This window comes from Schistocerca nitens, chromosome 9, assembly GCF_023898315.1.
Source record: "Schistocerca nitens isolate TAMUIC-IGC-003100 chromosome 9, iqSchNite1.1, whole genome shotgun sequence".
NCBI lineage: Eukaryota > Metazoa > Arthropoda > Insecta > Orthoptera > Acrididae > Schistocerca > Schistocerca nitens.
The window spans coordinates 217,333,243-217,348,560 of NC_064622.1; the positions used below are offsets into that span (position 1 = coordinate 217,333,243).

General features: G+C 40.1%; 1 protein-coding gene across 1 annotated transcript in view; it reads right to left on the minus strand.

Moving 5' to 3' along the window:
* Positions 1-13,055, minus strand: part of LOC126204429 (vacuolar protein sorting-associated protein 33A) — a 112,080-nt gene extending 99,025 nt beyond the window's left edge. The window contains exons 1-2 of the mRNA XM_049938819.1: positions 12,732-13,055; positions 1,678-1,880 (exon numbers count right to left, since the gene is read on the minus strand). Of these exons, the coding sequence (XP_049794776.1) occupies positions 1,678-1,880; positions 12,732-12,842 (314 nt within the window). The 5' untranslated portion in view covers positions 12,843-13,055. The remainder of the gene's footprint in view (positions 1-1,677; positions 1,881-12,731) is intronic.
* Positions 13,056-15,318: the final 2,263 nt, after the last annotated feature.

Consider the following 15,318-nt stretch of genomic DNA (forward strand, 5'->3'; position numbering starts at 1 on the left):
TGCTCCTTCAACTGGGGGCTCCCTTCACAAGGGGGTGCACCTGCCTTAGATGATTGTTCACACCCCCCGAACACATGACGGAGGGACCAATCGGCAATTTGGGAAGGTTGCAGCTCAGGAAATCACACTTCCCTGGGCTTAGCCTCTATCAAGGGGTACGTGCAAACCCTACCTATCGACCTGGAGCTGGGAATTACACATTACCCAGCCATCTGTTATGCATCAGACATGTGGGCTGGTCTTCAGGAGCACACAGGGAGGAAGAAGTGAAAGAGGAACCTCAAACACCGAAGCGGAGGACTAGAGGAGAAGGCAAATGAAGAAAGGAAAAGGGAGTGATAAACAAAAGTGATACGGTTCTTACATCAGTGACAGACAATGCACAACATTCCCAATAACATCGTAGGCATGTGCCCCAAGGGAGGGGAAAAAGAATAGCAAGAGGATAGACATGCAGTATGGAAGGCAGAAAACACTGCAAAAGCTGGGGACCCGTGGTGGCCAAGAGCCAAGCACAAACCCGCCATAGGAGTGGCAGGGGGGAGGGGGAGGGGGAGGGTCGGCGGCGGTAGCTTTGAGAGATGAAATAATTAAGGCACCAGATGATCAACTAAGTAAAACAGCAAGGCCTAGCAGAAATTCTTGAATAATGCAGGAGATATTGAATTTAACTGAGCATGTAAAAGGAAATACAAATTTCTACAAATTTTGACTGATAAGATGCACAAAATGGCTAAACACGAGAGAATGAATGTAAGTCTATATAAGCACTTATGACAAGAGGAAAGACAGATACTGCTTACAGGAAAATTAGAGAAACTTTTGATGAAAAGAGCAGCAGCTACATGAAAATCAAAAGCTCAGATGGCAAACTAGTACTAAACAAAGAAGGGAAAGGGAAAACTGAAAGGTGGAAGGAATATATAGAGGGATTGTAAAAGGGAAATGAACTTGAAGGAAATGTTATGCAAATGGAGGAGGACATAGATGGAGACTGGAGATATGATGCTGCAAGAAGAATTTGATGGAGCACTGAAGGACCTAAGCCAAAACAAGTACCTTGGAGTAGACGATACTCCCTTGAAACTACTGATAAAATTTGGTGAGCCAGTCATAACTAAACTATTCCATCTGGTGTGGAAGATATACGAGACAGGAAAAATAGCCTCAGACTTCAAGAAGAATGTAATAATTCCAATTCCAAAGATGGCAGCTGCTAACAGATGTGAATATTACTGAATTATTAGTTTAGTAAGTCATCTTTGCAAACTACTGACATGAATTATTCACAGAAGAATGGAAAAACTGGTAGAATATGACCTCAGGGAAGATCAGTTTGCATTCTGCTAAAATGTGGGAACATGCGAGGCAATACTGACCCTATGACTTCTCCTAGAAAATATGTTAAGGAATGGAAAACCTATGTTTACAGCATTCGCAGACTAAGAGAAAGTTTTTAGCAGTGCTGAGTTTTTCTAAAAACTCTACAGTTCGCATAAACTGCATTTCAAAATAAAAACTATTTTCAATATCGTCTGAATTAAAAGAGGTGTACGTGATGTACATGGCAAACTTTAATTCTTCTGTAACTAAAACACTGGCCACCAAAAGTAAGTGGAGTAGGAAGACAAAATGTTTTTATAGCACAACTAAAAATCCAAAAATACCACAACTTACCCATAAACATTGTCTGCAACTTTGTCCATCAAATGTAGATGTGGTCTTGTTATAAAGATGATATTCTTAATGTCCTTTTGTGTAGTTGAAGGCAGCTTACCAGCTCGTAATGGGAACATTTCAGGAACATCGTGTTCTTTTAGTAAACTGTATGTCGCTATAAGTCCTACAGGACCTGCTAAGGATTCATCCCATACTATTACCTGCAAACAATCATGTACAGTGACAAAAATTTACAATGAATTAAATCCCATCAAAATAGTATTGGCATTTTTGTCAGAGCAGATAGAACTGAATATTCAGCACCTGTTAAGATGCAAAAACAGCTTTCTGGTTCTGTAAAAACAGTACTGAAAAGACTCACAGGATTCATAACAAATGGCACAATATAATCTAATACACCCAGGACACTTTCAAGCTATTACGCTCATTTTTTGATTACATATGGTCTTAATGGACATTAATGCAACTTTAAGAATTTGTGATCCAACATACTTTTTTGTGTTGCAAAGCTTCTGTGAATTCTGTAGACAGCATTACGTTTTACTAGTGTCAATGGCCAACAATACTCTAGATCAATGAGCTGTTCAGTAGTTTGATAATATATGACAATGACTATAGTTACTGAACAGTCTTTCGCATGTTAGCCATTGCTGCTGGGTGAAAATTCAGTACAAAAAAAAATAAATACATAAAATAAAATTGGCACTTTTTTCCTGTCTGTCTCTTAATAAGATCCTCATCATTTGAAGGCAGGTTACAGTTTTGTATCCAATTAATGATGAATAACCTCTTTTTTACTGATTTAGTATCATATTTTACACATTCCTATTGTTATTACTATGTGACTATCCCAGAACCCAGTACCAACTGTCTACTTATGGCTTCCAGAGGCAACAAAAATTTGATTTTTAATATTCTGCACAATTATTGACAGAATTTAAAATGAGGTCATAGTCTACACTTACTTTAAAAATTTAACACAATAAGACAAGTATTACAGTTCGAAAACAGTGGCCTCATGCACAATTTTAGAACTGTGCTACAATGTGGTGGCCTATAGGCTTCTGAATTATAAGGGTAGTAATCTTAACTAAACTGAATATGCTTATTTACATAGGCCCTATATAAATTGAGCTGTTTAAATTTATTTTAAATTTTGTACTTGGTGTTTAACATTGCACATAAATAAATAAATAAACTAAAAAGGCAGAAGATCAACTGGGTAGTCAGCTGGGAGAATATCAAGGAGGCTTCAGGAAGTCCCAATCCTGTGCTGAACAGATCCTCAGCCTTAAAACTGTACTGGCATACTCCAGGATGAGAAACCACAATGTTATCATCACCGTTGTCGATTTCAGGAAGGCCTATGACTCTGTTGGTACAGAAACACTTAACAAAATATTTCAGGAACCAGGACTAGACAACAAAACCCACAGACTCATTCTAGAAACCTTGACCAACACCCATTCCAAGGTCAAATTTAGAGGTGAGATCTCAGAAAGCTTCGAGATAAAAACTGAAGTGAGACAAGGGGACTGACTCTCCCACACTTCTCTTCAACTGTGTCCTTGAAAAGATTGTGAAAGAATGGCACAAGGAACTGACCAATTTAGGTGTTCAGAGTTGTCTCTACCTGGGCCGTAAGAACGAAGGATGGATTGTAGATTGCCTGGCTTTTGCAGATGACATGGCACTGATTGCTGATTCTCTCGAAACTGCAACAATGCAGGTAAACTGCCTCAGAAAACAGGCAGCCAAAGTGGGTCTTCATGAATTGCTGGAGAAAACAGAGTTCTTCACCGACATCAAAGAAGCTAACCGAGAGATGTAACTAGACAAGGAAAACATCAAAAGGGCTGAAGTTTAAATATCTCAGCGAATGGATGGAACCCAACTTATCAGAAAAAACATCATTATCCATGAGAGTCAACAAGTTGGAGCAAGACTATCTACTGACTATGAATGCCTACAACAAAAAATGCCTGTCACACAACCTGAAACTTAAGCACTACACATCAGTGTACGACCAGAAGCCCTGTATGCCATGGAATGTCTTTGCATGAACTGGAGAGGTCTGATGGAGAAATTGGAAGTCAGAGAGAGGAGATTCCTCAGGAAGATCCTAGGCCCGGTAGAAGAAGATGGAAAATACAGAAGGCGACATAACCCTGAGTTCTATGAAGGTATAAAGAGGCGCTCTGACTGCGGATGAAAAAGAGGGGTAGTTTTCTATAGCCATGTTGCGAGATTGCCCCCAAACAGATTGACCAACCACCTGTTCACCTTTTGGCAAAACAAGAAGGTTCACACCATTTGGCTGACAGAAACTGAAAAGGACATTAAAGAACTGGGAATACTAATCTCCTGAAGAGAGAGTCTGTGAAACTACACTGAAGGAAGTCTGGGGATTTCAGGAAAAGCCCCGAAGAAAGGGTACCCCCTGGACAGAAGAAAGGAAGGAGTTACATCAGCAGAGGACGCAACAGTACTGGGCAAATATCAAAGCCCACCAGTTGAACAAGTGTGGTCCAAAACAGGCCCATTCAAAACAAGAAGAAGAAAAGACCACTAGGCTACTGCACCAATATGTGAACTGCTGCTCAAAATTATCTCATGTTCTGTGCATGAATCTTTGAGAGTGTGTTTTAACTTTTCCTCGTAAGGGTCATCTACTGGCCCTACCCACACAGTTTGGACCCAACAGGTGAGACTCATCCCACACCCTCCTGTTGGATTTACATTTAGTGCAAATGAATATAACTCTTTAAACCTCACTTTCTCCTCCAAAGATCTACTGGAAAAGGGCATATCCTTTCTTCTTTTATCACCACCTACAGCCTTTTGACTTACAAGGGTAGTAATCATAATTATACTTAATACATTAGTTTTATACATGTAAACCGAACTATTGAAATATGTGTAAATTTTATAATTAGCAGTTTAACACTGTGAGGGAAAATAATTTTTTTGGCTACTCAGCCACGGTGTCATTACGTCAACTTATTCTCAAAAATACCTCATGCTCCACACTTGCACAATAAGTTACACGCACTTTGAAAGAAAAACAGTGACCTGGCTCTACTAGCAACACAGCAGTCTTAGTGTCTGAAGGGATTATGCCACATCAGACCACACACAGTCAAAAAAAAAGACAGCTGCATCCCCTCTCTGAGTTGATCATAGCGTGGGTGACCATCACTTCAGCACTTAACAATATTATGAATTGCTATTCACCATATGGTGGAGATGCGGAGTCGCAGATAGGCTCACAAATAGACTCAACAAAAAGACTCTCACAATTAAAGCTTTCGGCCATTAAGGCCTTCGTCAACAGTAAACAAACATACACGCCCACACGCACGCATGCAAACGCAACTCTCACACACGACTGCAGTTTCAGGCAGCAGAGGCCACACTGTGAGAAGCAGCATCTGTGCATGATGGGAGTGGCAACTGGGTGGGGGGGGGGTGGGGGGGGGTAAGGGGAAGGCTGGGGTGGGGAGGCATAGTACGGTGGGGGTGGCAGACAGTGAAGTGCTGCAGGTTAGATGGAGGGCAGGGTAGATGTGAGGAGGGGGACGGGGAGAGGGGGTGGGTGTAGCTGAAAAGAAGACAAATAAAAAGACTGGGTGAGGTGGTGGAATGATGGATGTGTAGTGCTGGAATGGGAACAGGGAAGGGACTGGATGGGTGAGGCCAGTGACTAATGAAGGTTGAGGCCAGGAGGCTTAGGGGAATGTAGGAAGTATTGCAGGGAAAGTTCCCACTTGCACAATTCAGAAAAGCTGGTGTTAGTGGGATGGATCCTTCCCACCTCTGGACCTGAGTTGGTAACTCCCTGTCAGATCGTTTGAGCAGGAGAATGGTGTCCCTCAGGGCAGTGTTTTAAGTGTTACCCTTTTTGCCACAGCCATAAACAGTATCATGCCTACAGTAAGAAGTCCTGTACAGTGCTATTTATTTGTGGACGATTTTGTTGTTTTCTGTTCCTCCTCCTCCAGTGTTGCAACAGCAAGCCATCAGTTGCAACTTACAGTGCAGAGTGCAGAGGAGGTTAGAGGAGTGGGCTGCAAAGGCGGGTTTTCAGTTTTCTGCAGATGAGAGAGAGAGAGAGAGAGAGAGAGAGAGAGAGAGAGAGAGAGAGAGAGAGATTCATTTTAATTGTTCTCATTGTATATGTAGTTTGCCTGCCTTGCATATGGGGGACACCATCCTACATTTTAAAGACACAGTGCGGTTTCTGGACCTCATTTTTTACTCGAAATTGTTGTGGTTGGCACACCTCATCAGAGACCTGAAACCCAGAACTCTGAAGGTACTGAATCTCTAAAAATGCCTTAGCCACAGATCTTGGGGAGTGAACAGGATGTTTCTCCTCCAGTTTTATAGGGCTTACGTGCAATCACGGCTGGATTACCGGTGCACGGTGTATGAATCAGTTAAGGCCTTCTTATTTGCAGATCATTGATGCTATCCACCATGAGGGGATTCGGTTGGCCAAGAGTGCTTATAGGACCAATCCCATACCCAGCCTCTGTGCTGAGGCTGGGGAGCTGCCATATACCATCCGGCAGCAGCTCCTCATGGTGATTCAGGCATGTAAGATCTTTGCAGCTCCAATTACACTCGCACACCATACTGTTGCTCGTCTGCCTCTGGAACGCCTTTTCTCCAACCGTCGATGGGACACAATGCCGTTTGGGATCTGTGTGCAGCATGTACTGGAGTCATTCGGTGTGGAGCAAGTACAATCCCAAATCCAGGGTTTTAACCACCTGCCACCCTGGTTGCTGCAGAGGCCAAGCATCATTTTAGATTAAGTGCAGTACAGGAGAGATTACACTCCTGCTTCTGTTTTTAATTTGATGTTTTCAGACATTTTATATGAGCACCACAACTATGTAGGTGTCTTTACAAACGGGTCTAGGCAGGGGGACTCTGATGGTTGCTCTGCTGTATTCCATTTTCCCTGATCATGTCCTCAAGGCCCGACTGCCTCAAGACTCTACTGTCTTTGATGCAGAATTAATTACATGTTCCATTCATCAATCTCACAGTAACTTATGATGTGGAACGTGTCAAGTGCATAAGAAATGCTCACATGAATAAAGGTTCCCTTATTCTTTTTGGTCAAAATTTTTATTACCCACCCCATTCCCTTCAATGGCACAAAATGTATATATTATACCTATAGATATATTTATTCCTATTCAAGAATTCATCTATGGTATAGAAGGAGTTGTCAAGGAAGTATGATTTAAATTTATTTTTGAAACTATTACGGCTGTCTGTCTGACATTTTATTTCATCTGATAATTCATCAAAAAGTTTTACAGCAGCATATTTTACCACTTGCTGTGCCAAAGATAGCTTCAGTAGAGGATGGTGTAAGTTTGTCTTTCTTCTGATACTTATCATGAATGTCACTGTTGTTTTTCAACTGGTCCATGTGGCTGAGAACAAATTTCATTGCTGATAAATGTACTGTGAGGTGGTTGTAAGAATTCATAACCTTCTAAACAGATGCCTACAAGATGTGTGACTATCAGCCCCACATATTACTCTAACCACCTTCTTTTGAGCAGTGAATACTTTTTGCTTAACTGTTGTGTTACCCAAAATATGATTCGTATGACATCAGATAGTGAAGCTATGCAAAGTATGTTAGCTTATTAATTGTTACATCCTCAAAATTGGCAAGTATTCTAATTGCAAAAATTGCTGAACCTAGTCATTGTAGGAGATCCAAAATATGAATTTTCCAACTAAGATTCTCATCTAATGTACAACCAAAAACTTAGTATGCTGTACCTGGTTACTGACTTCTGTTGATATTGTGTTATATTTATTGAAGCAACTGCACTCCTTACAGCAGAAAATTGGACGTACTGTGTTTTTTCAAAGTTCAAAGCAAGCCTATTCGCAGAAAACCAATTAATAACTTTCCACAGAAATTATTGTATCATTTTCTTTTGGAGTTTCTTTTACTGGATTAGTAAACATGTTTGTATCATCAGCAAACAGCATCAGTTTAGCTTCTTGTTTCAGATAAGAAGGGATGTCATTTACATATATCAGGAACAGAAGGGGACCCATGATTGAACCCTGCGGAACACCTAATGTAATTTCACCCCAGTTCGATGAAGTGGGAAACTTCCTTAAAGCACTTAAGCCATATAAAGAAACTTTTTTGCTTTCTGTTCTGTAGATATGACAAACCACTCATATGCTGTTCCATTTATACCACAGAATTGTAATTTCTGTAACATAATGTCCTGGTTCACACAATCAGATGCCTTGGATAAGTCACAGAAAATTCCTATTGGTGACATTTTACTATTTAAAGACTTATGCGGGCAGTGAAATTGTATATTGCTTTTCTGTAGAACAGCATTTTTGAAATTTACTAAGTATCCCATTACTGGTGAGATGGTTAACCACACTTGAGTACATTACCTTCTCGACGATTTCTGAAAATGCTGTAAGCAGGTTTCACAAGAGTACATCAGCCTCATGTGTGAATTATGTAATACAATGTAACAAATACTAGGACCAGCAAGAGTGCATAAAGCTGCGATTAGTAAATGTGATTTTTAACATAAGCTTTATACTTGTTTGACGGATGAAATATCTGTGCTTTTGAGGACAATGGCAAACAGTGAGAAGTGACACTGTCTGGCTTTTTCACTTTCCATGCCAATCACACATAACTGCTCTACAGGTTCCACCATGCAAGATGACAGACTTTTGAACTCACATTTGAGTGGTCAATGCTCCTGGTATGGCTGTCAAATATGTACTTATGAGTTGAAATATTATGCCCACCCACTTAATTGTGTGTTGGTTCACCTTTGGAATACAATAGAGCAGAGACTGTGTGTGGCATGAATTTATGAAGTCCTAGGTGGGTACCCAATGGTATGTCACATTGGACTACGCTCATGCCACCAGTTTCCACAAACTGTAGGCTCTTGGTTTATGAGTGCAGGGCTGGTGGCAAATAGTGTCCTTGAATGTGTACCAAGCTAATGAATTTCTTACTTAAGACATAAACAAGAGTTCTCCATCATTCTCCTCAAGCAACTGTGGCAATCCAACCTTGTTGTACAAGCTGTTATCCTGCTGGAAGATGCCACTGCCAATAGGGGAGACAGTTACTGCCACAGGTCCCATGGAAGCCCAGGTGAATGTCCCCATAACATAACACTAAATCCCACCAGCCTATCTGTGGCATGGTGCATGTTTCGAGCAGCTATTCACGTTGATGATGCTCTATTCGTACACGACCATTAATGTGGTGTAACATGAAACTTTATCATCAGGCCAGGCATGTATTTACTGCAGGTCAAACATGTAAAAAAAGGAGATTAACTGCTTACATTAAGAGGCGTACATATACAAAAACATAGATACTCAAAGACTATTCAGTGATTGTGAAGCTGATTTCCATGAGAAGTAAATAATACACACAATATTCAGGGTGAAATCTAATAATTTTGAATTATTTATGGAACAACTTGATACACTGTTAGAGTCCTTGACTTCAAGCAGAAGTGGTGATTTAAATTTAATTTTCTAGAGCATACTTTATATGGCTAAAGTGTATTTATGGCGTACCACAGCTCTTCCATTTCAAGTAGCTGTTGGCAAATCTTTGTTGTTTGTAGCCAATTGGTTTATAGTACGTAATAGCCCGTGACAGTGCTGAATCTAATGGCTTGTTTCAGCAGAAGATACAAATGATTACTTTTGTTTTTGAACTGGACAGTGCAAGATTAATTATTATTGTTCTGTCTACTACGTATTATAAGATAAGTTAAATATTTTGCATATTTACCTCTTGTGCTTTGTTTCTTGGGATATAACATGATTTGTTGCGATATTGTTTTCCATTCGAGTTATATAGATCGGGTGAGAGTTGGCGAAGTCAATCAATGTGACTGGATTTGGTGATGGATTGACCTGTAGCATAGCCTGAGGTTTAGGTTAGGTTGGAATGTTTTGAGAGTTGGCAAAGCCTACAAATGTGAGTAAGAAAACTGATTATGATGAACTGTTCTGTAGCATAACCTGAGGTCTGGGTTAGGTTGAAATATTAGTTTGGTGTGGGGTGGCGAAGCCAACCACTGAGAGTGAGGGCAAACTGGTCATGGTGACGGACTGATCAGCAGCATAGCCCAATGATTGTTTCAAAAACCTCGTGGGATATTTTCTGTCCCAATTTCCAAGGTGATGGTAAGGGTAAAGTTTAAATTTTACAGAATATTCTGCTTTCTGCAACACTCTGTAGAATATAGTCCATTATGCTGCCTCTCAGTTTCATACACGAAATCATTATGACAAATTTAAAAGAGGACAGCTGTTTCTGCCATTTAAAGGCTAGTGTTGTTTGACAAGTTAGTACCCTGACATGTTAGTACCTGAGTAATTCTTCTAGTAATGCTCCTATGATGAGTATGTTGTTGTCAAAATTAGATCTGCAATAAAATATGGGTTTTTGCAGCTGACTGCTGTCCTTTAAACCTGAATATTCAATACTTGCTGCTGAACATGATGCCCTACACGATGTGCTTCATTTCCATTGCTGTTGGGCAGTCTTCGGTCTCTGGACCCTTCCTACCAACATCATCTTTTTTGGATCCTTCCTGCCAACATCAGCATTTTTTAGTTGTGCAGGTGGGAATTTTACCTATAACATACCCTTCATTGCTGCTACGTGTGAGAGAGGAGTGCCTTTGCCTCTGTGTGTGTGTGGGGGGGGGGGGGTTCTATTTCCCTTTAAAGCTTAAATGTTTAGTAGTCCTTTCATTGTGTCTGTCTACGATACGACTCAACGCCTCCTCTATGAGGTGAGTAGCAATCTATCCTCTTCATAACATTGTTATTTTCATTATACTCATAATTAAGTCGTCTTCTGCATTCTGTTCTGTATATCATTTGTTTGTTCTCATCTCGCTCTTACCGATTCCCAATATGCATCCTGTTATTGCTCATGAAGTGACCAAAATACAAAAACTCATCGACTACTTCTAAGGCTTCGTTTCCAATTTGTACTATTTTATTTTTGATGTGGTGATTATATTTAATTTTACCCTTATCATAAGTGATTAACAGGTTTACTCTCCAATTTTCTCTATTAATATTATGCTAACGATACGAGATTCACTAGTTTGATTTTATAAACAACTGAAGGTTTACAGATCAACAACATTAATCATGTTTCCCTATGAAGTGCCTCCATTTGTCGTTAAAATTTTATCTGCTCTAGAGGTAAGCTTTCCTGCTGACTTCATTATTCAACGGAATGGGTGTGTATTGGTGTTCTACAGTGTGTACAGTCAGTAATGCATGCATTGCGAGAAAGTGGCAGTTGATTAGAAAAAAAGTATTAATTGTGCAACATCTGCTGTTTGTGAAGTAGGAGGTGAGGAAAATAAGTATACTCCCTGCACAGACACTATGTTATTAACTAAAGTTGTTTTGAAATTGTATTCTGAATTTATAAGATCCTCCTTGAGCTGAAAAAAGATGCAGTCTTTGTAGGTAGCTGAAGGTCTTTCTCATGTGCTCAAATAATTTGGAGTTTGAGAATTTTTATATTTTTATTTATTTACAACAGCATGCTGAGGTATCATCCTGATCATTTGAGATACAGAAACCGAATGAGGTGGCAATGATTAGCACATTGGACTTGCATTCAGGAGGATGGTGGTTCAAACCCCCATACTCTCATCCAGACTTAGGTTTTCTGTGATCTCCGTAAATCATTCCAGACAAATCCTGGGATGGTTCCTTTGAAAGGCCACAGCTGATTTCCTTCCCCATCCTTGACATCATCTGAGCTTGTGCTCCATCTCTATAACTTACATGTCAATCAGATGTTAAAGGCAATCTTCCTTCCTTCCCCGGGAGACAGAAATATTTGTTTGCCAAGGTGACCCAGGTTCATAGTCTGCTATGCATTTTTTAAATTTGTTCTTAACAGTAGGACCAATTTAAAAATAACAGCGACATTCACAATCATATCATCATGGCAAGTTTAAAACCAACAGTGACAGGCATGATTATAATATCAGAAAAATCTATCCTCTACTTAACCATGTTTGACAAATAAAGGGGTAAAATAGGCTGCTGTGAAACTGATAAATTACAAGACAAAATAAAATGTCTGACAGACAGCACTAATAGAATCAAAAATTAATTGAAATATTATCTCCTTACCTACTCCTATATCATGGACGAATTCTTGAATAGGGATCAATATATATATATATATATATATATATATATATATATATATATATATATATGCATTTTTGTGCCATTTAAGGGATGGGGTAGATAAATATTTTAAGCTTAAAAAACTTGACACATTCCACATCATAATGGTTACCATGAGATTGATCGATCAAAGACATAATTAACTAACCTGAACAACTACTTTCATCACAGCAAAGTTTCAAACACTAAAATCTCTCCTGTTAAAAGGCATTTAAGAAATTGTTACCTCCATGTGAATATGTGATCTAATGGGAAGAAGACACTGAAATACACTTCACATTGGATACCAGAAAAATGATGGAGGCCTACATATAGAAGTCTGCGTGAAAGACATCAAACATTTATGACTATAATTATGGGTTTACAGAGACTAAAAATCTATAGACATCAGCCTTATATTCAACCCGTCCAACAGCACGAAAACTGTGTACTGTAAACCATCTGTCTGCGCTTAGCGTCACAAAACGTTTCACGCTGTATGAAAGCAGTTAGGAGGAATCCACGCATTCCCAACAATGTGGAGCTTAATCGAAATATCAGAAACTAGGAAAGTGAATATGGTATTTAACTACTTCACTCACTGCTATTACAGGTCACGAAATATGGCACAATCTTCGTTAATAGATGAACTTCGGGCATATTTACAAAAATAGTTCTCTACAATAGATAATAATTACAATGTAAATATAAATGCCGCAAAACACTTTCAGCAACTAAATACAAATAAACGATAAAACTCTTCACGTAAACTTATTTTTTTAATTAAATACCTTTCGTCCCTGACACTTTTCCAATAACTGTACCAACTGTTTTCGGGCTAATTCTTGAACCTGAGCAACATTCACCCTACCACCGGCCAAATGTGAAGCCATGGTCGACATTAAGCTTTGAGTTGCTACGCAAACTAAATTCTCTCTCCTAACACACGTAAGGTCTAAGCGGGTAACCTTTCATGAGGATAACGTAATATACCATTTTTTTTCCACATTGTTTACAATCACATGACAGATCAGCATACGCTCCAACGCTTTCACCTCTACGCCGATCAAAGATATTGCGGAAGTAAGTACATGCAGACGTCACCTCCACACGAGCATGTTAAAGGGTCTGTAGCGACGCTGCCGCGCGCTACTTCAAGCTCGCCATTGTGTGTGTGTGTGTGCTGTGCGCGTGTGTCAGTACAGTGATGTAGCGACGCTGTGTAGTTCCGCGCCCAGCCTCTAGAGGCGCTGTGTTTTATAACTTTTATATACGTTCTGTTCTTATGATTATTATTCCTTGTTTTTTAGAGTTAGATATTAGTTCCTTGTCTCCTGACTTGTGTGGACGGATACTATTTTCTCTCCTAACTACAGAAGTTCCCGAGGATTGAGGATCCTCTGTATAGATCGGAAGCAAAATTTTATAGCCCCGAACTGTCCACACATGCCGGGCGTCGTCAGATACGCGCCGCAATAAAGTTATTATTACTCAACTGAAGGTCTTCATTCTTCCGAATCACGTCAAGCAAAAGTCGGACAGCCACCAGTTTAGCTGTACCCGACAGGTCCATGGAAGTGATCCTAGTCACCCCGTTTACATGGGCTCCCAGAACTGGATTTCGTAAAGCGATTTCTCAGTACTGCTTCTGGGTGCTCATGTAAGCACTTCAAAATCTTTCCAATTCAGCTATAGATGTTCGCTCCCATGTAATGACACATCCGGTTTTGAAACGTGCTTGGGCTGTCAGGTTTCGTCTTGTTTTTAAAAATTTTCGGCTAACATGGACGGAGTGGCTTTTTGTACATTGAAAGATAAGTAGAAATACTAGACTGAATCTGTTTACGCCTCGTCTACGAGAGTAGAAAAGACTGTGCTGACTAAACCATAAACTGTAATAGCTGTTTTCCAGGCGCCATAGTTAACTGGGCTAGCAAATCCGCTTCAGACCTTAACTTGTAAACATGAGAGCTAGAAACTGTTTCCGAAATTCGGTTTTCGTCTTTCGAAAGATGAGTCGCATGTAAACGTGATGACTGGTTCGCTGTATGAACGAAGAAAGTTAAATAGCGTTAACATAATGACTTGAAGCCGCCATTTTACATAGACAACGAAAACACACAAGCAACCAACCACTATTGCACTCGGAGACCGTTTATTTATGTATTTACATTTTTTGCGTGTAGGCCATCAAGCTGATGACTTTTGCAAACTTCATTCATAGGTTGAGTAGATTAATATTGATAAAACGTACAGTAGTGGTGTATACATTCGTCTTCATGTTCTAACTATATTACATGTTACAGCAGAGGGCAAGAAGATTAGATTTCACTGAGTGAATAAAAACTTATATTTATTAAAACGTCTTTTAACTCCCAGTGGAACATCTACATCTACATTTATACTCCGCAAGCCACCCAACGGTGTGTAGCGGAGGGCACTTTACGTGCCACTGTCATTACCTCCCTTTCCTGTTCCAGTCGCGTATGGTTCGCGGGAAGAACGACTGTCTGAAAGCCTCCGTGCGCGCTCTAATCTCTCTAATTTTACATTCGTGATCTCCTCGGGAGGTATAAGTAGGGGGAAGCAATATATTCGATACCTCATCCAGAAACGCACCCTCTCGAAACATGGACAGCAAGCTACACCGCGATGTAGAGCGCCTCTCTTGCAGAGTCTGCCACTTGAGTTTATTAAACATCTCCGTAACGCTATCACGGTTACCAAATAACCCTGTGACGAAACGCGCCGCTCTTCTTTGGATCTTCTCCATCTCCTCCGTCAACCCGATCTGGTACGGATCCCACACTGATGAGCAATACTCAAGTATAGGTCGAACGAGTGTTTTGTAAGCCACCTCCTTTGTTGATGGACTACATTTTCTAAGGCCTCTCCCAATGAATCTCAACCTGGTACCCGCCTTACCAACAATTAATTTTATATGATCATTCCACTTCAAATCGTTCCGCACGCATACTCCCAGATATTTTACAGAAGTAACTGCTACCAGTGTTTGTTCCGCTATCATATAATCATACAATAAAGGATCCTTCTTTCTATGTATTCGTAATACATTACATTTGTCTATGTTAAGGGTCAGTTGCCACTCCCTGCACCAAGTGCCTATCCGCTGCAGATCTTCCTGCATTTCGCTACAATTTTCTAATGCTGCAACTTCTCTGTATACTACAGCATCATCCGTGAAAAGCCGCATGGAACTTCCGACACTATCTACTAGGTCATTTATATATATTGCGAAAAGCAATGGTCCCATAACACTCCCCTGTGGCACGCCAGAGGTTACTTTAACGTCTGTAGACGTCTCTCCATTGATAACAACATGCTGTGTTCTGTTTGCTAAAAACTCTTCAATCCAGC